General features: G+C 48.6%; 1 protein-coding gene across 1 annotated transcript in view; it reads right to left on the bottom strand.

Moving 5' to 3' along the window:
* The window catches only part of USP46 (ubiquitin specific peptidase 46), a 61,422-nt gene extending 44,594 nt beyond the window's left edge, over window positions 1-16,828 (bottom strand). The window contains exon 1 of the mRNA XM_079769021.1: window positions 16,634-16,828. Within this exon, the coding sequence (XP_079625147.1) occupies window positions 16,634-16,669 (36 nt within the window). The 5' untranslated portion in view covers window positions 16,670-16,828. The remainder of the gene's footprint in view (window positions 1-16,633) is intronic.
* Window positions 16,829-23,223: the final 6,395 nt, after the last annotated feature.

Raw genomic sequence — 23,223 nt, 5'->3', positions numbered from 1 at the left:
GGTAGCAGGTGGGTTCGCACTCACACAGCGTGCCTCCAGCGTGTGTGCTCCCAACCACTACCCCACACTGACTGCCGGAGGCAGGACCGGAACCACAGAACTGCAGGACCGAAGAACTGAGGAACTCAAAGGGCTCACAACTTTACAGGTGACCCCCTACCGCTGAGGCATGCCTCAAAACATTCTAGAATGAGGAACACACATGTCCTTTTCTGTAAAATCCCTCAGAATACTGCAACCTGGTGAAAGGAATCGTAAAACTGAGGTTGGAAGTCAGGAGAAACACAACGTGTCAAGGGGAAAACAAGTATTTTTTTCAAAATGGTTTCAAGAACTGCAGATCTTTGTCTAGCGAGCCAAATAGAAAAAGAAAATAATATAAAGTTTAAAAAAACAGAAAGAGAAAACAGCATCAAGTAGAAATGAGCTCTAAAAAGTAAATAATTTTATACCTAACTAGAGGCCCGGTGCACGAAATCGTGCATGGGTAGGGTCCCTAGGCCTGGCCATCGATCAGGGTCGATCTGTGGGGCGACTGGCGGGGTGATCGGGGACCCCTGCTCACACCTGCCTTGGCTGGCCTGGCACCGCCCGCTCGCCGGCCCGCCCGCTGCCACCGCCGTTGGTCACCTCCCTCTGCGGGGTGACCAGCAGGGCGATGGGGGGGGGGGGGGGAGGGCCGCTCACACCGCCTTGGCTGGCCTGGGGCCTGCGGGCTGGGGGCCGCTCCTGCATTGAGTGTCTGCCCCCTGGTGGTCATTGCGCATCATAGTGACTGGTCGTTCAGCAGGTTGTTCCGCAGTTTGGTCGATTTGCATATTATTATATAGGATAATGGAATAATGAACATCCAATCTTGCTGCCCTAACTTCTGACGTGTTGTATAGATCATGATAACAAACACAATGAGCAGAGAGAAAAGGAGCCTATCGTCAGTATGCTGAACAAAATGTGTTAATATATTAACACAGCTCATCTCAGTGCTGGGATTATTGTGGGGGGAGGGTGATAGAGAACTGGCATGAATTATATATCAGGGAAAAAATTACCACTATGTTTTCATTTGTTTTTTTAATCCTCATCCAAGGATGTGTTTTTACTGATTTCAGAAAGAGGAAGGGAGAGACAGAGAGAGAAACATTGATCCATTGCTCCTGTACCCACCCTGACCAGGGATCGAACCCACAACCTTTTGATGTACAAGACAACACTCCAACCAAGCCACCTGGCCAGAGCACCATTATGTTTTCATCCAAAGAAAGCTGTAAAATACCTATTGTGTCTCTAAAAGACAGAAAGGCAGGTTGCAATTCTGAGCCTCTTGGCTCAGACCTAGTGCGGCCAGTTCTCTGGCCCTTCACAGAGCTCCCCCTCTTCTCCCCTCCTCCTGCTCCGCCTCATCATCATCTGGCTTCAATGTCACTTCTTCCCAGCTATCTTCCCTGACCCTTCCCTCTCACAGAATCCTATGGGTAGCTTCATAGCACTTATCATAATTTGTACCCCATACTTATTTGTGATTATTCAACATCTGTCTTCCCACTGGACCATGGGTTGGCAGATGAGTCCATGGGACAAATCTGGCCCACCGACTGATTCTGTAAATAAAGATTTATTGGAACACGGCCACTATCATTCATTTACTTACTGTAGCCACTTTCACAATACAATAGCAGAAGTGAGTATTTACGGCTCACAAAGCCTAATGCTAGCCAACCCTACGCTAGAGCAAAGCTTCATGAGGGCAGGGATTCCCTCTGGCTGGCTTGCCAGGTCCTAGCAGACCACGTGGCATGTAAAAGGCATTTAGTAAGTTTGGTAATTAAGAAACCTGGGAAATGGGAAGGGTAAGTAGTATGTGCTACTGGTTCAAGAGATCTCCACATCTATATATTCATTTAATCCCGTCCACTAACCCAAGGTCGATCACACTTGTTATCCCCGTTCTACTCCTCAACCAGAGGGAGCCTGCCACGGCTCACTCGGGCCGTAAAGGCCGGGCCAGGTCTCAATGCCAGGCCATTCCGTTCCAGAGCCTGAGCTCCTGACCACAGCCAGGCACGATGATCTTCTCATTCATATTTTAGTAATTCCTCAGCTGCAGATGTAGTGACTGGGCAGAGAGCCAGCTGTTTCTCAGCATGTCCTCCTGGGCTGCCGGCAGGCACACGTTAGTCAACCACCAGGCGCGCCACCCTCGGAGCGGCTATGAATGCCCGCCCTGCTTAGGCAGCAGACACGTCGCCCAGGCCCACTCTCCCTCCTGATAAATCGCCAACAGGGACTCACTAGCTCCATCTCACAGGTGAGAGAAAGAAGGTTAACAGAGGTGAAGTCACTCGCCAAGGTCAAGTGTTAGTATGAAGCAGAGGTCAGCTGTGAGCCCGCAATCTTAATACCATGACACCACAACCCATTTCCTGCTTCCACCGTGCCATCGCCTCCCCTTCCTTTTCCGGCTTCCACGGGAGCCAGACATCCACAAGAAGGCAGCTAACGAGCATTTCCATTCTGCGCCACGGTAGCATGTCATTTCCATGCCATCTAGAGAGTGGGTGGGGAGAAATAACTCTGCAAAAGACCTCGACATGACTTCATTAAATGATCATAACACAGAAGCAAAAACATCTGTTAATGAAGACAGATGACCCTGGGACACACAGTGATCCCAAGTCATAAGGAAGGGACAGTACAGAGCAGCTGGGCTCTGGCTTGTAAAACAACTCTCCACGTGTCTAGAGGCAGCGTAACCAAGTTCTCACGCAAAGATCAAATTTCAACTCAGAAGCAGGACAATCAGCACTGGGTCTGTCTGTCTTTCAGCTGAAGGTGGAGGAGGAGGAAATAGTGACAGCCGGTCACTGAACTCGGCTGGTCACTGAACTCGGTGAGCTACAAGCAAGAACCTCATTCCCAATCCAATGTTCTGCGAAGCCACCCGTGAGGCCGCCTTGATGACAGGTCTCGTAAGCACCTACGTTACCCTCCCCATCACTTCCCGGAAAAGCAGCATGGGTGGCATGGGATCCTGGCAAAGGCCCAAGTCAGAGGCCAATTCTGCAAAGTTGACTAATAGGGTATTTCGAGCATTCCTCCCTCAACCCTTTCTCTCTAGTTCAAGCTCAAGGTCTTCATCGTGAAAAACCAGGACACCAGTGTCCCCGCCTCACGGCATGGGAGAACTGCCCGTTGTGTTTATGGGACATCCCTCCCCCTGGGAGCCACGCCTTCTGCACCATCAGAGATCTTTTACTCTAATGCAACAAAAACATTCTGTCAGGTACTGACTGCGAAATACAAAACATAACATTCTGTGCTCTCTGCTCCCATCCCCAAGCGGGGTGGCAACGAGGGGAAAGAGATGGAGCAGGTTGTGCAGAGCAGTCTCACTCCGTGTTACCAGGTTCGGGAACTGAAAACATGTATAATGAATGAGTAATTCTGTATCTGTTGAGATTAGTAATAAAAAATTGGGGCTTGTGTTTTATGTATCGTTGGGGTTTTTATTCCACTTCGCTCATAATGCTTTTTTATTGTAGTTTACAGAAATATCAGTCTACAACAGATTGAAAATAAAAATAAAACGGGTCCTTCCCTACAGACTTTGAAAATAATTGCCAACAGCAAAGCAGTTAAATGAAATTGAGCTTGTTTCTTACACGTGTGAATAAGCTGCTCAAACTCACGCCTAGGAAGAGAAACGCAAACTAAAAATACACTAAGACACCATTTCCCCCTGCCTGGCAAAGATCAAAAGGGTCCTGGAGAGCTCGCTGCTTGGCAAGGCTGTGGGCAACACGTCACACATACAACGGAGAGAGGGCAATGGGCAAAACCCACCACAGTTACAAATGGAAATCCATGTCTAGGAAGTCAGCTGACAGGCATCCCGCCACATCCGTGAAATGATGGATGGACCAAGTTGTTCCCTGCAGCCTTGTTTGTAAAAACCAAGGACTGGAAAACTACCGTGGCGCCCATTAGTGGGGGGCTGGTTAAGTGAATTCAATACATTGAAGCAACTGAATACTCTGCAGCCATAAAAAAAGAATGAGGAGGCTCTTCACATGCTAGTACAGATCCACCTCTAAGACACAAAAAGCAAGGGATATATATATGGACAGATCAGTATACACTATAAGTATTGTGTTTTCAAAAACTGCCCAGTGTGCTAAGTGGTTAGCGCGTCAGCCTGCACACCAAAGGGTCTTGGGTTCAATTCCCGGTCGAGGGCACATACCTGAGTTGCAGGTTCAATCCCCAGCCCTGATCAGGGAGCATGCGGGAGGCAACCAATCAATATGTCTCTCTCAGATCAATGTTTCTCTCTCTCTCAAAAAAAAAAAAAAGGGAGAGAAATATAAACAAATATGCTGGTACATGCATACAATGCCATTGAGTGGAAACAGAAGACACTGCAAATATTGACTGATGCCAGAGACAAGAACTGGATGGTGGGCATATTTTCAACATACATCCTTTTACACAATTTTAAATTCTACCATGTGAACTCATATGACATTTTCAAAAACTTTAAACTTTTATTCACAAAAATAAAACTGATTTGCAACAGCATGAACAGACCTAGAGGGCATTATGCTAAGTAAAATAAGTCAGTTAGAGAAAGACAAATATCATATGAGTTCACTTATATGCGGAATCTAAAAAACAATATAAATGAACAAACAAAATTGAAACAGACTCATAGAGAAAAGACTGATAGTTGCCAGAAGGAAGGGGAGTTGGGGAACTTGGTGAAAAGGTGAAGGGATTAAGAAGTACAAATTGTAGTTACAAGTTAGTCACATGGATGGTAAAATACAGCGTAAGAAATATAGTCAGTAATATGTAATAACTACGTATGGTGCCAGATAGATACTGAAAATATCAGGGGACCACTCTGTAAAGAATACAATTGTCTAACCACTATGCTGACACCTGAAACTAATACAAAACAATCCTATATAATAAAGATGTAATATGCAAATGGTCGTTACGCCGTGAAGCGTAAAGTCCGACCGCATAACGACCGGATCACGGATCAGCAGGAGGTGGGGCAGCGAGCTACAAGCGGCGGTGGAGAGCTACAGGAGGGCGGGGCAGTGGGAGGAGAGCTACTGGAGGGCAGCAGCAAGCTACTGGTGGATTTGTGCGCAGGGCTACTAGTATTGAATATAAACTGTAATTGAAAAAAAATAAAAAGATAGAAACTGAGCTTAGCTACTTTGTGTATTTCTCAGTAGAAATACCTGTATGTATGAAATTTTAAAAAAGGTATGTTATTCGCTTATTAGATGACTAAAAATCTTTTACTATATGATGTGCCCTCATAATCAGGAAAAGGAAAAACATTGTACCCTGACTGATGAATATGAAATGCTTTGCCACATACCACCAGCACCCCGCCTTCCGCCAGCACCCCGCCTTCCACCAGCACCGCCCTCCACCAGCACCGCGCCCTCCACCAGCACCCCGCCTTCCCCCAGCACCGCCTTCCACCAGCACCCCGCCTTCCCCCAGCACCCCGCCTTCAGAGACCTCTCAGGCGGAAATCACAGCTTCTTCCCCCTTTTGTCCACTCCCAGCACTTTCCCTCCCTGGTCTGGTCTTTGATTGGAAGCTAGATTACAAGGTGCCCCGTCCACCCCATCTCCTTCTCAGCACTGCTCACCAGCAGGAACGGTTCTTAACGTCCTACAGACCCAGAGAGGCCTAAGTCACCTGCCCAGGGTCCCAAACGCCACAAAGTATCAGGGTCAGGATGGAACTGGGTCCCCTGTTCAGGGCTCTTTTCAATGACATCATTCGGACTCCTTTGCTGGGGGGAAAAAGAGGAGCTCTGGATAAAACAGTAATAAGCCCTGGCCGGTTTGGCTCAGGGGATAGAGCGTCGGCCTGTGGACTGAGGGGTCCCAGGTTCGATTCCGGCCAAGGGCACATGCCCGGGTTGTGGGCTCCATCCCCAGTGGGGGGCGTGCAGGAGGCAGCCGATCCATGATTCTCTCTCATCATTGATATTTCTCTCTCTCCCTCTCCCTTCCTCTCGGAAATCAATAAAGAAATATATTTAAAAAAAAAAAAAAAGTAATAAAATGGCCGGGCATTGGGCTAAGCACTAGACATAAATGATCCCATTTAAGTCTTGCAACCCCTCGGGGAGGTAGTTCTCTCATCACCTGCAGGCTATGGATGAGAAACCAGGTCTCTGAGAGGGTAAATAATAGCAATTAGTACCAAAGCGTTATTTTGAGCACCCACTCCCTCCCTTAGGAAGGGCCTCACTTGGGGAATAAATCTGAGCGTCTCCCTCCTATCCTATCCTGACCTGCTCCAGTGCAGAGCTGACCAGGGGAGAGCTGTGGGCCTCTCTCTAACCCCAGTCCCCCCATACCACGGAAACAGGGAGAAGGGACCCCCCCATTTCACCAGCACTAGTCAGACCACTCCATCTGGTGCTTTTTGCCTCTGCTCCTGCCCAACGCTCTTCCCCCATCCCACTCCTCCCCAAATGCCCACTGAATGTGGACAGCAGGTCAAAATAAAAGCAGAATTCCACTGGACCCTACGATACCAACAGCTCTGTGCTTTGGAAAGTATTAACTCACAGGCAGAATGAGAATAACTGTGAAAAGTAACATGCGGGAGGGCATCACGGCTCACAGAATGCTGTCGGCAGGACCTCCTTGGATTCTCCATAAAAAGCTGTGAGAGCCGAAACTGGTTTGGCTCAGTGGATAGAGCGTCGGCCTGTGGACTGAAAGGTCCCAGGTTCGATTCCGGTCAAGGGCATGTACCTTGGTTGCGGGCACATCCCCGGTAGGGGGTGTGCAGGAGGCAGCTGGTCGATGTTTCTCTCTCATCGATGTTTCTAGCTCTCTATCCCTCTCCCTTCCTCTCTGTAAAAAATCAATAAAATATATTTAAAAAAAAAAAAAAAAAAAGCTGTGAGTGAGGAAGGTTTTCATCCTCTGCCTTTCTGTTGTAAAGAGATGAGGAAACACACCCGAGATTCACCAAGCCCTGAGACCCCAAACTCCAAACTCCTCCTCTAGAGTCGCAGGGAAGAGGACACTGTTTTCCTCTTATTCCCTAGGGCTGTGCTGCTGTGCGTGTGCTCCCCACACCAGGACCATCTGGTCACCAGAGAGGTGGTTAGAAATGCCAAGTCTCACTGCACACCTACTGAATCCGAATCTGCATTTTAACAAGATCCCAAGTGATTCCTGGGCCCTGCTTTCCTGAAATTTCGGCAATTCTTCCATTCTACGAGCTACCCCTCTTCAGTCATTATCCAAGAATTATTTACTGAGCATCCACCACACATATGCCAGGCTCTATGCTGAATGCTGGAAATCGACAGAGAATAAGATCGATCCAGCTCCTGCCTGTGGAGTTAGCTGCCAGTCTAACACAGGTTTCTCAACCTTGTCTGCTCATCAGAATAAACTGTGGCAATTTACAAAAAAAAAGGGCAAGTGCCTGAAAAATCCACCCAGACCGACCTACACCCACGTACACGCAGAAACTCCGAGAGTGGGGCCCTAGGAGCTTCATATCAAAAAAGCTGAGTGGTGCAACCACTTTGGGGAGCAGCCTGGCAATGCCTGAGAGAAATGCCGACGGACACACCTAGGAACGGCACTTGCACTTCCAGGACTACGTCCTGGAGGAATGAAGGCACATGCGTAAGGAAGGCAGAAACAGGAGCATTCGCTGTGGCACTGTTTCCAGAGAGAATATTATGGAAACTGCCCAACGGTCCCTAAATAAGGTGATGAGTCAGTCAAAGAATACGGCTACCGAGCAGTGAGAATGAATATACTAGAACTATATGTGTCAACGTAATTTCAAATATAATTGTTGAGTGAAAAAGCTGCAAAAGATTGCATATATTTACACACAAACGTTGATATACTGCTTAGGGGCTCTTAAATAAGAACTATAAAGACATGCACAGTAAACATACCAACTTCAGGAAAATGGTTAGTTCTGGAGGAAGGGAGAGGAAAGACAGTGGTGGTTAGAGATTTCCTTAAAGATTTTATGTCTAAAAAAAATCTCAACCAGGTAGGACTAAATTTTAATATTTGTTAAATCCGAAGGGTAGGTATACTATCTAATAAAGAGGGAGTATACAAATTGACCATCACACCGTCACAAAGATGGTGGCGCCAATAGCCACAAGATGGCGGCGCCCAGTCCCCTCAGCCCCGGCGTAGTCCCCCAGTCCTTTCAGCCCTGCCAGGGGGTGGCAGGCACACAGTGCAGCCGGACCCGCCATCTGCCCCCCAGCTGCCCAGGGCCGGCGAGGCACAGGCAAGCCTCGGATAGTGGCTGCCCAGCCGCCTAGCGCCAGCCCGAGGAGCAGGTAACCAGGGCTGGTCGAGGCTTGCGCTGCCAGCAGTGGCAGCAGCAGAGGTGTGATGGGGGCGTCACCTTCCCCTGATCGCCGGGTCACCTCCCACTCCTGAGGGCTCCCAGACTGTGAGAGGGGGCAGGCCGGGCTGAGGGACCCCCCTCCAGTGCATGAATTTTCATGCACCGGGCCTCTAGTTTGAATATAAATATATTAAAATATATTCTTTTTTTCCATACTCTTTTAGGTGTTAAGACTTTACAGTTTTTCGTAAGTTTCTTATGTGGCGTGACACATAGCCAGGGTTGGGAATCCCTGTCCTAGGAGCAGAAAGTAGTAAAAACCAAGCTATGTAATATCAAGAAATACATCTATAGAATGGCAATGATCTATAGCTCTTGAAAGTTTACTACCTTAAAATTTTTACATAAATTTTAAAAAACTTTAATACGGCAGATAATTCCTATAAGCAATATGTTTTTCGGTAAGCAATTATTTCTCAAAATGTGGCTGTCAGCTCACCTGTAAGAGAATGAGGAGGGAGTGGGGAGAAGGGAATACTTATTTTAAAATGCAGATTCCAGGACTTAACCGTGGGCCTATCTAGAGTCTGAATTTACTTTTTTAATATATTTTTATTGATTTCAGAGAGGAAGGGAGAGGGAGAGAGACAGATGGAAACATCAATGATGAGAGAGAATCACTGATCGGCTGCCTCCTACACGCCCCTAACTGGGGATCGAGCCCACAACCCAGGCATGTGCCCTTGACTGGAATCAAACCCGGGACCCATCAGTCCGCAGGCCGACACTCTATCCACTGAGCCAAACCAGCTTGGCCAGAGTCTGAATTTTTAAGGAGAGAATGCATGTGGGCACAATTCCTTGGTACACCAAAAAAACCACTGAAGTGTAATATATTTTTAAAGCTACTGTCAGTCGTATTTTTAAAACCATACATGTCTGTGTTCAATAAGATGACATTTGTCATACTCTAAAAATCACAATAAAGTGCAGGGACAGTTTTCTAAATATCTGAGACAGTAATTCCACAAGTTCCTCAAGCAGAGCCTGATAAAAGCTGGTTTCCGGCACAGTGTACCACCTCACCTGAGGGACATAGAATGTCCTGGAGGAAGAACATAATCCCACATTGTCTTTCTACCAGACTTCAAAAAGCAACGGGGTGAACAGGAAAACTCCACAAGCCCAGCCTTCCTGTTGTTCTCCCTGGAAAAGGCCCTAGACATGATTTTCACCAACGCCAACTTCAATTAAACAACACGTGAAAACACGCGACTTGAACTGAGAGGCCTGGCCAGGGCAGTAATATATCTGGAATTTACTCTCAATGCTCAAGGTATCTTCTAGTCGATAGTCTTTATGCTACAAGAATTCACCTGTTTCATCTTATCATTCCCCTATTCTGTTCTGTCCCTATCTTTCTTGACTTTTTTTTTGGGTCTTCCTGATCTTCCCTTTCATTACCCTTTTCCCTATTTTCACACAAAACCACCACTGCAACCCTGACTTACAAACCCTGGAAAACTGCTCCAAAGCCTCTGGATTAAAAACAACCCCAGCGCCATAAACACATAAAAAGATGTTCAGCCTCACTTGTCAACAGGAAAGTGCAAATTTTAAATCACGAAGATACCATTTCACGCCCATGAGACTGGCAAAACCTCAAGTCTGACCACGCCGGGTGTGTCTGTAAGCCTGTGGAGCAACTGGAACTCCCCACCGCTGCTGGGTGCAATGCAAATTGGCACAACTGCTTCGGAGAGCAAGCTGGCAATATGTTAGGGGCAAAGATGCCCAGCTCCTTTGACCCAGCGATTTCCCTTTTAGGTAGAGACCACAGAGAAACTCTAAACACATGCACAGGGAGACAAGTTCAAAACTGTTCATCGCTCTAAAAGGGCACACACAAGAAACTGTACACCCAAGTGCTGATCAACAATATAATGCAGCACGTTCACGAAATGTAATATTATACAGCAGTTAAAACAGCCTAGAATTCGTATATCTTTTTTTAAAATACATTATTATTGATTTCAGAGAGGAAGAAAAGGGAGAGAGAGACAGAAACATCAATGATGAGAATCATTGATCGGCTACCTCCTGCACGCTCCACACTGGGGATCAAGCCCGCAACCCAGGCGTGTGCCCTGACCAGGAATTGAACCGTAACCTCCTGGTTCATAGGTTGATGCTCAACTAATGAGCTACACCGGCTGGATGAATTCATGTACCTTAATGGATAAATCTTAACATTGTAATGTAAACAAAAGCAAACTGAGAAGTTGTTCAGTATTGCAGCTTGTTTAAAACCTGAGGAAACTACTGTATCTGGTTTATGAATACACACAGATCCAGTAAAAGTATAAAAACACATGATAAATACCAAATTCAGAACTGTGGTCACTGTCTGAGGGGAAGGGGAATAAGGTGGGGAAAGGTTCACTTGTATTCGTAATATTTTATTTCTTCACGTGGAGGTAGATACATGGGTACTCACTCTGTTATTCTCCATATTTTTCCGTATGCCTGAAATTTACCACCAGAAAAAGAGTCCCAGGAAAAATAGTCCCAAATCCTAGCTACTATAAAGCATTTGCAGATTCTGAAAGAGACTTCAGAACTTGGCGGGCAGGAGGAAGGGTGGGCCTACAAGTGGAAAGTGAAGCTTTAGGAACCAACAGGGTTTCCCCCGCACACATCCATCCATAGCAAATAATCCTCGGAATTATAGTGAAACTCCAGGCAGAGGACTTATGACATCCCCAAAATTCTAAGCAGCAATCCCAGGACAGAAACCTTCCAAAATGTTGGCTGAGGTTGGTTGCTAATATAGAATTTATTTGCCTCAAGAAAGTCTTTGCTGCTTCATTTTCGGTGGCCTTCTCTCTTAAAAGATCAGCAAGGCTTTTCAAACCCTTAGATGAGCATTTGGTTTCAGCACAACTGAAGGTTTATTATGTGAAACTGCATTAAAACATTTAGGCCAGAAGGGTTAACTGGACTAAAAGGCACCACCTTTTACAGCTCTTTCCGTCAGTTTGCGATGGGCTGGCTCCATGGGTAGCCTGGAGATAAAACCAAGATATACCTTTCTCATGGGGCCACAAAACTAAACACCATCTTTATTTATATATATATATATATATATATATATATATATATATATATATATATATATTTTATTATTGATTTCAGAGAGGAAGGGAGAGAAAAAGAGATAGAAACATCAATGACGAGAGAGAATCATGGATCGGCTGCCTCCTGCACGCCCCCTACTGGGGATTGAGCCTGCAACCTGGGCATCTGCCCTTGACCAGAATAGAACCTAGGACCCTTCAGTCCACAGGCCAACGCTCTATCCACTGAGCCGAACTGGCTAGGGCTAAACACCATCTTAAAACCTCGACTCAGTCAAACTAAATTAGACCAGGCTGGGGGGAAGGAAGGGGAGAACATATGAACAAGAAAATTTTCTCTTAATTGCTAAGAGAATCAAAATGGAAAATTACTTTCAATACAACCCCAACATACCAAAATTCCACATTAATAAAAAATAAATAGGTTGTACTGTAGGGGTGAACTGGAACACAAAGTTGATTTCCAGCAAATGACAATCTTGATTTCTAACTAAATACTGAGATTCAACTTTGTTTGCACCCTAGGATTCCAAGGAAAAACTGAAAAATAGGTAGACTTAATTGTTTGGACCTGACCCAACACAAGTGCCTACATTAGATCCAAGAGGCCAGAAGAGAATTTTCCTCTTTAAGTATTAACCCATTTTACCCAGCAATTTCTAAAAACTGACAACTATCAGAGAAGACCCTCATACGAGATTATAACAGCACCCAGCTGATAAGTCTCCAATTATCTCTGAGAATTGGAAGCATGAGAAACAGAGAAAGAGGCAAGTTATCTCTGCTCCCAAATTATGTGATTTTTAATGTTTTTTTAAAACTTCTGATGATGATTCTCAATATACGTGCCTCAGGTCAGTAACTGGCTTATCAAAATAAAATGATCTCTATAAAAAACCCTCTAGCTTTGTTTCAAATATTTACTAATTTTACTTTCCCTTCTTATCAAGGTGATTTCACTAATTTAAAAGAATTCAAATCTGGCACTCACAAAGGTGTTCACTAATATACTGGGGATGTTCATGGATGCTAAAATGCCAACATCTGGCAAATTCAACACAGTTTAAACAAGGTAGTTGAGTACTCAGGTAGTTACTAACCAATTAAGAGATGCAGATTTTTATAAAGACTCGAAGAGACACTACTGACTAAAGAAGCTTTTGACAACAACAACAAAACTCAGTTTTCAAAGCTGAGAAAAACTAAGGTTGCAGAAACTACAGTTTGTTCATTAGACTCGTGCTTAGCTGGAGGGACACCCAATGGCCTAAATCCCAGCTCTAATTACAGTTACATTGACTATAACCACATCGTCACATAAAAAATAGTCCAACTTTGCTCAAATGCAAATATACTAAAGAAACATCCTCCTGTGTTCATCAGTCTTCCCACTGTAGTGCCGCTGAGATTTTATTCAACCTTCCTGCATGGATATACTAAAATGTTCATCTTTATCAATGTTATGCCCACAAGATAAGAAACTCCTGAGCTCCTTGGAGATAAGAACTCACCTCCTTCATTTATTTAGCACCTGCACACAGTACGTGCCAACACGGACCCAGCAGGTCCTCAGCAAACGGCCATTTATGGAAACAGAAATGTAATCTCCTTTCCACATGACATTTCCTCTGCGGTGCATCTCACAGCACTATTAACAAGTAAAATTAAGATGAGGTGATTTAGACCAATTTGCATCAGTCCAAGGCGAATTTCTACAGGGCACTTTTGTTTTCTCTTAATACATGCTTCCTCTTTAGAAAATTCCTCAAGTTCTTCAAACAGAAAATGTACCCAAAACAAAAGCCTTCCATTTGTAGGGCCATAAGAATACATAGGAAGTTAAGTCCATTGGTCTGGACAAAAATCAGAGGATTACCAACAAGGGAGATTTCCTCATACTTGGTAGCAGCCAGTGCATTTTTAAAATTACAACACACCAGCCAAACAAGCTTTATTATCTGTGACCCAGACACGCTGTGTGGCTAAGCTGACAAGCCCTGAGCAAGTTGATCAAGAATCATTATGGCAGGAATTCACATGGAAGTAAAATTAAAACAAATGGGAACTAGCATTCAATTTCCAGTGCACAATAAGACTTCAGTGGGGAAGGGGACAGTGGAGGGATGTGAATATTTCCCAAGGCCCCTATACCTAAAACTGGCACAAGAAGTTTGAGAAGGGGAAAGAAAAAATAGGGTGTTTATTTCTCAATCACATGAAGGATTTGGTACTAGTTTTGTTTCCGCTCTGCTGGGTCCTTTCTTGTCTGGTGACAAAATAAATCCACTTTTCAATACTAGGTCTTGGTTCGTTCAAGTCCTACCTAGAAGGATGACATTAACACCCTTTCTGGAAAAACATCAATGTGTTTAAAAAGGCAATCTTCACTTGCTCTCTCTACCACTGCTCCAACCAGTTCCCACCAAACAGGGTTAAAAGGAAGGACCAATAGGAGCCCCAGAGAGAAGCCAAACAGTGAGGAGAGACCCCCAGAAGACCTACCTGGAAGCAATTCATCATCGAGAGACGAATCTAAAGAGGAGTCCAACGAAAATGTATGTCAGATCAGGTGGAGGCAGCCGTCTCCTCAGCACCAAGCCTCCTGGTGTGGGAAGTGAGGCTGGGAGGGACAGGGTGACCCGAGCAGCCTTTTATAAGGGGCGGGGTTAAGGATTCCCATCCCAGCCCTTGTATGCCGCCATTCGGCTTGCTTTACATAAATGAACACGTGAGCTGTTTACATTAGTGGCTTCTTCCATCAGGTCCAAGAAGGCGTAATCTCCCTTGTCCTTGAAACAAGTGAAGGTGACAAGAGACCATACACTGAGTACCTTGCCTCTAAGTACTAGGCCTAGGAACTCCCTTAATGCAACTGTCCCAGGAGGTGGGTACCGCTATCATCCCATTTCTCGAGATAAGGAAAGACAAAGCGCAACCTGTCCAAGGACAAAAAGCTAGACTGTGTTCCATCCAGGACTTGAACCCAGGAAGTCTAACGCGAGAGCACAAACTCTTCACTACTTGCTCGAGACACAGTGTCCAAAGAGGAACATAAAACTCCCAGCTCACAAAGTACTGGTTCCTCACCTCACCTCACCGGGGCGATGACCCCAAAGGTGGCACTTCCTTAAAGATTCCACACGAGGTTGTCAACTCTCCAGGCACAGCTCTAGCCTGCTCCTTTCATGCCCTCCCTGCAGCCCGCCTCCCTGGCTGAGTTTCACTGGAAACAGGTAGTGACATTCTGCGCTGGAGTGCCAAGAAGCCCCAGCTGCCTGGGGGGGGGGGGGGGGGGGGGGGGAAGCTGGAGGCTGGCTTCCTCTTGGGACACACTAGCTCTCAAGTTCCCAAGCTGCTTTAGTACAGAGAGGTGTCACCACACACAAGCAGGACAGGAGTACCACCCAGGGCTGGGACTGCACCTGACGGGCCCGTAAGCCTGAGGCCACCCCAGCGAGCCTGAAACAGGAGTACTGGTGAGCTGCTCTGGTTTCAAAGGTCCCCTCGGAACTCAGCTTGGCTGAGAGAGGCCCTGGGCAGACGGGCATCACCTCTTCACTGCACTGAGCAACACTAATGCCACTCGACGGGAAGGCGCGGGAGGCCGTCTCTGCGCGAAGGAGGAAGGAAAAGAGAGGACACGGAGATGCTCCGGGAGCCACCCACCTCCTCCAGCTGGCCCTGCGCCAATCCCTTGGCAGCTATCAGCCCGGGAAGCCCCGGCATTCGTTCTGCTGACCACGGCAGTGACCACATCCAACGGTGCTGAAAAATGAAGCCAGCACCTGTGGGTCTCAATTCCACTCCTGAGCTACCACATGGCTCCTTAATGCTCCTCTGCCATGTGTTCATCTTGCAACAAAATGTGGGACAGAAGATGGAAAAGGCTGTGTGATGGGGGGAGGGCAGTCAGATCACCTTACCTCCAGACTTCTCCATCAAGCCTCCTCAGGTTCCCTGTAGGGGCCTGTATTACTAGCCTGTATTACAAGAGAGGTTTTCCCCAACCTGGCGTTAACAGAGCACGGGTTCCAGCTGGAGATAGGGACGCTTTGATGGTGGTGTGTTGGGGGGAATACCCGGTAGAAGGCAGGCAAGGCACACACTCTCTCACCCTGCACAGGAGGGCAATGTCTTACTCCAGAGAGCAAACTGTGCACCCAAGTGGGGGGCGGGGGGGGCCAGCAGGGTGCACCCTGAGGACCCCAGGGCTAGAAGCTGCTCCTGCAGAAGAGCAAGGGGAACTGAAAAGCAAGGGAAAGCAATGGGAGAAACCCAAGTTAAAGTCACCAACCACCACACCAGGGAACCAGTCCCCATCAGAGCCGAGTGATGGCCCCTTGCTGTGTCCACGCCCACACCGGCCTCCACGGGGTCTGCAGTGCATCAGGCCGGATCACCCTGAGGACCCCCCCTCCCACAGCCCGTCCTCCCTCCACAGGCCTTCAATGCTACTGCACACAGCCTTGTGCCTCTTTCACAGACGGGGAAACTGAGGCGTCCAAACCCAAGACGGTGCTCTCTCAAACCAGGTGAAGTTCACTTCTCTGAACACAATTTTGCACTTTTTTTTTTTTTACAGCTTTATGACATTTACGACATAAATGTCTCCAGATACACCGACTGCCTTTGCAGAGTGAATTTTAAATACAGTTTAAGGAGTGAACTCAAAATGAGATGGGGGCGGTCAGGGGAGGCCGGGAGGGCTGCTTCTACCTCAAGGGCAGGATGAGTACCCCCCACCCCCATCCGCTGGTCCCCCAAACCCTTCCCCCGGGACGTCCGGGTTCGGCCTGCCCCCCCCCCCACCCCCCCAGCCAATTCCACCGCAACCCGAGGGCGGAGGCACACGGCGCGGCCAGGGGCCGGCGGGCGGGCTCCCGGGTCCCCAGGCAGAGAGGGGGGGCAGAGGGCTGGGGACCCCTCCCCGGGGCTCCAGGGGCCGCGGCCGCCGCGCCCAGCCCGGGGCCAGGAACTTCCAGCGGCGCCGCGGACCCGCCGCCCTCGCCCCCACCCCCACCCGCCGCCGGGCGAGCGTGCGGCTCGGGTTTCCCTTTCTTCGCCGCCCGCGCCTCGGGCGCGACCCCCCGGCGGCGGCGGCGGCGGCGGCCACTCACCATATTACAGATGGAGGCGATGTTTCGGACAGTCATTAGTCTAAAGGTTGCAGCGATCCCGCACCGCCATCTTTATAAGGTGAAAACCGGACTGTCCATGGTGGAGCGCCTGCAGGGAGGCCGGGCGGCGGGCGGCGGGCGGCGGGAGGCGGCCTGGGGTCCGGCTTTCAGTTTGGCTGGGCGAGGAGGCCGGGAGGGAGGAGGCGGGGGCGGAGGGCGGGGCCGCGGGGGGCGGAGGGAGAGCGGAGGGCGGGGATTGGCGGAGCGGGGAAGCCTGGGCCGCGGGCGGCGGCGGCGGCGGCGCGGGAGGAAGGGCGGCCCGAGCGCCGCGTGCTGCCCGCGCCGTGCGCCCCCGCCGTGCGCCCGACTCGGGCTCGGCCCCGCGGCCCTCTTCCGCCCGCGCCCCGGCTCCTTGCTCGGCCTTTTTCTTTTCCGTTGTATTTCCTGCTTCACTATATTTGGGCTGAAATGCGGGGGCAGGCCCGCGCGGCTGCGGCCACCGCACCGCGCGGGTCCCCCGGCAGACCCAGATGCGACGGCGGCGGCGGCCTCCTCGGGGCCCTTGGCGCCGTGGGGGCCCCGGGGACAGCGCTGGGCACCGCCCCGCGGAAGGTCCGCACCTCCGCCCGTCGGCAGGCTGGGGCTGGGGCTGGGGCTGGGGGCGGGGGTTGGGGTGGGGGGTGCGCCCCGTCCCGGGCACCGACGCCGCGGAGGGGGCCGGCGAGGACCCGGGGCCCTTTTCTGTCTTCACTTTCTCTCTCCTGCCTCGCGGCCCCCAGTCACCCTGGGTCCGTGTGTTCTGTCCGGTAGAGAGCGCAGAGGGGTAGGGGTGACGAAGGCCGACGTTTCCTTTTTCCCTGGGGCTGCAGCCAGATGGCACCGGCGGGGCCCACGAAGTAAACGGGGTCAGGACTTGGGAGCGTCCGAAAGCCCTGGCCAGCGCGGGCCGGCCGCCGGGTGCCGGGCGCCGGGCGGGGAGAGCCATCTGGGTCTGGGCGGAGGCCAGCGACGCGCTCAGGCCGGGGCTGATAGTAGCAGGTACAAAGGACAAGTCTCCGTTCAGGGCAAGGGACTGTCTAAGGGGCAATGTGGGTCCAAAAAGAAGGAGAACCAAACGAACGCACCTTAAGGAAAAACACACCGCTCTCTGGGGCGTCAGTCTCTTTAGGTGTTGAGGTGGGTGATGTACTGGCTTAGACACATTTCCTGCCCAAAAGGTCGTGGCTTCTGGCTCAAAGAGCAAATCTACACCGCTCAGCAGAGATGTTCACTCACGGGAAGTGTAGGAGCCCGTTTTCAAACGTGTGAAACGATTCTACATACCAGGTAGCAATTCAGTGTTTTCAACAGGAAAGTTGCACAAGTGAAAACCCGTGGTAATTCTTAAAACCTATACATTTAATGACAATTGAATGAGAAGAGAAGTTAATCTAATTGAAGATCGTTTTTATCTAACCAAGGGAAAATATCACACTCCCAATTCTCCATTATCTATTTAATGTTATGCACCAAGATTTGAGAACCATTGATGGCTAACAGTCCAAGGACCTGGGTGGAAATTAAAGACAACTGCTGGCTAAAGTTTTGTGGGGTCAGATAGGCTCCATATATTTTAATGGACTTAAGGAGTAGATTCCCGCTTATGGTAAGCCATTCTGCCTACACCTTATTTCCAAACAGATTCCTATTATGGTGATTGCTAACTTTGATTTCTTATTGTTAGTCATGATGTTCTTCCATGATCTTCAACCACCACCATAACTGCCGGGTAACAGAAGCTGTTATCATCACCTTTTGCAGGTCAGTAAAATAAGGCTGGATCATGTGACCCAGATATCACAAAGGAAGCTGGTGCCATAACCTGGCTGACACCTTGGAAGAAGAGAAAAAGCAAAACACCCAAACAATGGCCAGTTGGGTAACTGAGGCCTAGAAAGGCTTACAGACTTGAGAAAAGTCACAAAACCAGTTCAGGAGCCTCCTCAAGGCTAACACTCAAGCCCTGGGACTCAATTTCATAGGCATTCCACCATAAAGGCATTAATCCAAAGCCTTAAATGAAATGGACGTTTTATACCATAATAGGGTTCAGTATTTCTGCCGGCAATGGATTGCCAAGTCCACAGGACTGAAACACCATTGGCATAATGAAAACTGAACATCATCTAATTACTGAGTGGCAGATCAGCAACTTAAAAGGATCTTTTTTAACAGCATAGAGCCTAAAACTGAAGTGTTCAACGTAAACCAACATCCAGATTGAAACTCAGGCAGTGAATTACATATACAACAAATCAATTGAACACAGCAGATCTTGTCAGGCTTCTGAATAATTAAATACATTTTTACACTACTACCAGGTTGGTATTCACAGATGTAAATTGGAAAAGGCATCAGTTGAAGAAGAATTATCATAACTTTAGCTTTACTCAGTAAGGAAACATTATTTGCAAGAGATAAGAGCTAAAATCATGAAAACGTTGCCAAGCTAATGAGAGAACTTAGAGGAAAAGTATTTTTCATGTATAGGAACTAGCTGGTGTGAAAGTATACAGTTAGAACTGGGAAAGTAGGGAAACGGAAGGATGGACTGTAGGCTAGCACTAAATGGCCTAAGTGAATCTGAGGGAGGCAGTCACTCCAGGTAGTCTGCCACCCAAAAGGTGGTACATGAACCAGCAGCATTGGCCTCACCGGGGAGCCTGTTAGAAGTGCAGATGTGCCCATTTCAAACCTGCCAAAGGAGAATCTACACTAATAAAATAGAAATATGCAAATTGACCATACATCCATGATGTCCATCAGTCAATCAGGAGTGAGTATGCAAATTAACCCAACAAAGATGGTGGGTTAATTTGCATACGCAGGTGCAGCTGGGTGGGACGGGATGCCTGCTATGAGGTGAATGGCGGGGGGCGGAGGGAGCTACAGGAGCAGCGCTCCGGCCGGGAGCGAAGACTTGCAGGCTCCCGGGCGGCCGGAAGCGAGGACTTGCAGGCTCCCGGGCAGCCGGGAGCGAGGACTTGCAGATTTGCAGGCTCCCGGGTGGCCAGGAGCGAAGCCAGGGAAAGGCAGGCCTATTCTTGCACGAATCTTCATGTAACTGGCCTCTAGTTTGCATATAAAACGTGAGGAGCACTGCTCCAGCCAACCACTTGTGGTGGCATTCTCTGTGTTTCCCTGCCTGCCTCCCAGATTCTTCTTTGGGGAACTTACCCTCACTCATTCTCAGAACCTAAAGTTCAGGTGCGACTGACTCTGCCCCCTGGCTCCAGAGTAAGGCGCATGATCCAAGCTGAGCCAATGAGAGTCAGACCTGGGTGTTTTGGGCAAGGAGGTACATCCCTTCCTGAGTTTGCTGAGCTGATTGGATAAAATCTAGAGCTACCATATTTCCACTGCCTGAGAATGAAGCCAACATAGAAAAATGAAGCTAAGAATGGAATAGATCGCCCTCGCTGGTTTGGCTCAGTGGATAGAGCGTCAGCCTGCAGACTGAAGGGTCCTGGGTTCGATTCCAGTTAAGGGCATATGCCCCAGTTGTGGGCTTGATCCCCAGTAGGGGGCGTGCAGGAGGCAGCCGATCAGTGCTTCTTTTCATCATTGATGTTTCTATCTCTCTCTTCCTCTCTGAAATCAATAAAAATATATTTTTTAAAAAAAGAATGGAATAGATCCACTTGCCGCTGGATCTATATTCTGGACTCTTTAGCATCTTTTTCTTTTTTTTAATAATATATTTTATTATTTTTTTAAAAATATATTTTATTGATTTTTTACAGAGAGGGATAGAGAGTCAGAAAGATCGATGAGAGAGAAACATTGATCAGCTGCCTCCTGCACATCTCCCACTGGGGATGTGCCCGCAACCAAGGTACATGCCGTTGACCGGAATCGAACCTGGGACCCTTCAGTCCGCAGGCTGACGCTCTATCCACTGAGCCAAACCGGTTAGGGCTAAATATATCTTATTGATTTTTTACAGAGAGGAAGGGAGAGGGATAGAGAGTTAGAAACATCGATAGGAGAGAAACATCAATCAGCTGCCTCCTGCACACCCCTTACTGAGGATGTGCCCGCAACCAGGGTACATGCCCTTGACTGGAATCGAACCTGGGACCTTTCAGTCTGCAGGCCGATGCTCTATCCACTGAGCCAAACCAGTTAGGGCTTTAGCGTCTTTTTCTTTGGCCAATTCAAATTGAGTGTCTGCTATTCACCACTGAAAGAATCCTAATAACTAGTGTCCCTGTCCCCAAAAATTCATTAGGTTCATTCCAAATTCATGATGTTTCCTTTTCTTCTCTACTCACTAAACCAATCGCGGGGTGGAGGGGGGCGGGGGGGATTCTTCTTCCTCCAGATCTGTCTCTTCCATGAAGCCTTTCCAGGTTTCTCTCCCCTACCACCACCACCACCAGTGAACTCCCATATCCTGGTGGTTCCATACTCTCCCCTGTGTTGTTACCAGTGTCCTGTCTGGATCCCTCCTACTTCCCCTCTTTGCTTAGTTAACACCACTCCAATAATGCAAGACAAGAAGAGATGCCCTTGTTGTATGTTCTTATAGAACCATTCATCTTCCCTTCATAGACCTTATATTTATAAACTAGAGGCCCAGTGCATGACATTAGTGCACTGGGGGGGTGGTCCCTCAGCCCAGCCTGCACCCTCTCACAGTCCGGGACCTCTCAGGGGATGTCGGCCTGCCGGCTTAGGCCCAATAAGCCGGCAGTCAGACATCCCTCTCGCAGTCTGGGGCTCTCACAGTCTGGGACCCCTCGCTCCTTACTGCCCGCCTGCAGCAGAGGCGGGAGAGGCTCCCACCACCGCTGCTGCACTCACCAGCCATGAGCCCGGCTTCTGGTTGAGCAGCGCTCTCCCTGTGGGAGCGCACTGACCACCAGGGGGCAGCTGCTGCATTGAGCATCTGCCCCATGGTGGTCAGTGCGCATCATAGAGACCCAGTCATTCCGCCGGTCATTCGGCCATTTGTTGATTTGCATATTAGGGTTTTATTATATAGGATGTTTATGCTATATGGCACACATTATAGAGGCAATAGAGTGGGTGGTTAAAAAATGAACGCTGGATGCAGACTGCCTGTGCTAGCTATATGACCTCAAGCAAATTTTTTAACCCCCCTATACCACAATTTCTCTTGTCTATAAAATGAAGATAAGAAGAGTACCCCTCCGAGAGTATGATTGCATTAGTATATGTAAAATACTAAGAATAGGCCTGGCACATACTAACCACTATATGTGATAGCTGGTCTTATTATTGTGCATGTGACTTTTTGATTACTGTTTATTTCCCAACCCTCATCAGACAGGAAGAGACAGGTTTTACTCCTTTGACACCTGAAGAAAAACACAGTGCCTTGTCCATAACAGGAGCCAAGAAATCAAACATTAACCCTTTGCACTCGCTCGCTTTTTTCTCGATGCCTTTATCCTAAAGCTAACCGTGTCAAGTCACACTCGACATCCGAGTGCAAAAGGTTAAATATCTGGACAATTGCCTCTCTCCAAGTGGCCTGGAAGCTCCTGGGGCAAAGGAACCTTGTCTAGTGAACTTGTTAAAATCTCACGTGGTCTCAGGCACTGTACCTGGCATATCCAATTCTTCCCCTTTTTCCTCATTGCCAAAGAGTTTATTGCAGCTCATTTGATATGAAAATGTTAGTAAACATTTGGCCGTCTGCGGGGGAAATACTTTGCTGACTCTGAAATTAGCCTGGCTTCTCTGAATTATATTTTAATTCTGTGAGGAACTTTATGACAGCCTTTTTCCTTTTGCATCATGCATCGAACAAAAACTTATTAAAGACAAACTATGTGCTAGACGCTGTGTGAGGCACTGGTGACCCTGAGATAAAAGAAGGCAGGGCCCTTGCATGGGTGTTTCATCAATGGTGCTCATTGGTATTGTTTAGGAATGTCTTAGCTACTTTTTCATGCAATTAGTCCTATCTAATAAAAGAGTAATATGCAAGTTGACCGTCACTCCAACACAAGGTGGCTGCCCCCATGTGGTCAAAGATGGCTGCCTCCATGTGGACACAAGATGGCCAGCAGGGGAGGGCAGTTGGGAGGGATCAGGCCAGCAGGGGAGGGAAGTTGTGGGCAATCAGGCCAGCAAGGGAGGGCAGTTGGGAGGGACCAGGCCTGCAAAGGAAGGCAGTTGGGGGTGATCAAGCCTGCAGGGGAGGGTAGTTAGGGGTGACCAGGCCAGCAGAGGAGGGAAGTTGGGGGCAACTGGGCCTGCAGGGAAGGGCAGTTGGGGGCACCCAGGCCTGCAGGGGAGAGCAGTTGGGGGGGACCAGGCCTGCAGGGAAGGGCAGTTAGGGGTGACTGGGCCTGCAGGGGAGGGCAGTTAAGGGTGACCAGGCCTGCAGGGGAGGGCAGTTTGGGCAATCAGGCTGGCAGGGGAGCAGTTAGGCATCAATCAGGCTGGCAGGGGAGTGGTTAGGGGGTGATCAGGCTGGCAGGCAGAAGTGGTTAGGGGCAATCAGGAAGGCAGGCAGGCGAGCAGTTGGGAGCCAGCAGTCCTGGATTGTGAGAGGGATGTCAGACCGCCAATTTAGG

This window comes from Cnephaeus nilssonii (assembly GCF_951640355.1).
Source record: "Cnephaeus nilssonii genome assembly, chromosome: 1".
In the NCBI taxonomy this organism is placed as follows: Eukaryota; Metazoa; Chordata; class Mammalia; order Chiroptera; family Vespertilionidae; genus Cnephaeus; species Cnephaeus nilssonii.
Note: the sequence above shows the minus strand (reverse complement) of the source record. Positions and strands in the feature narration are given on the sequence as shown.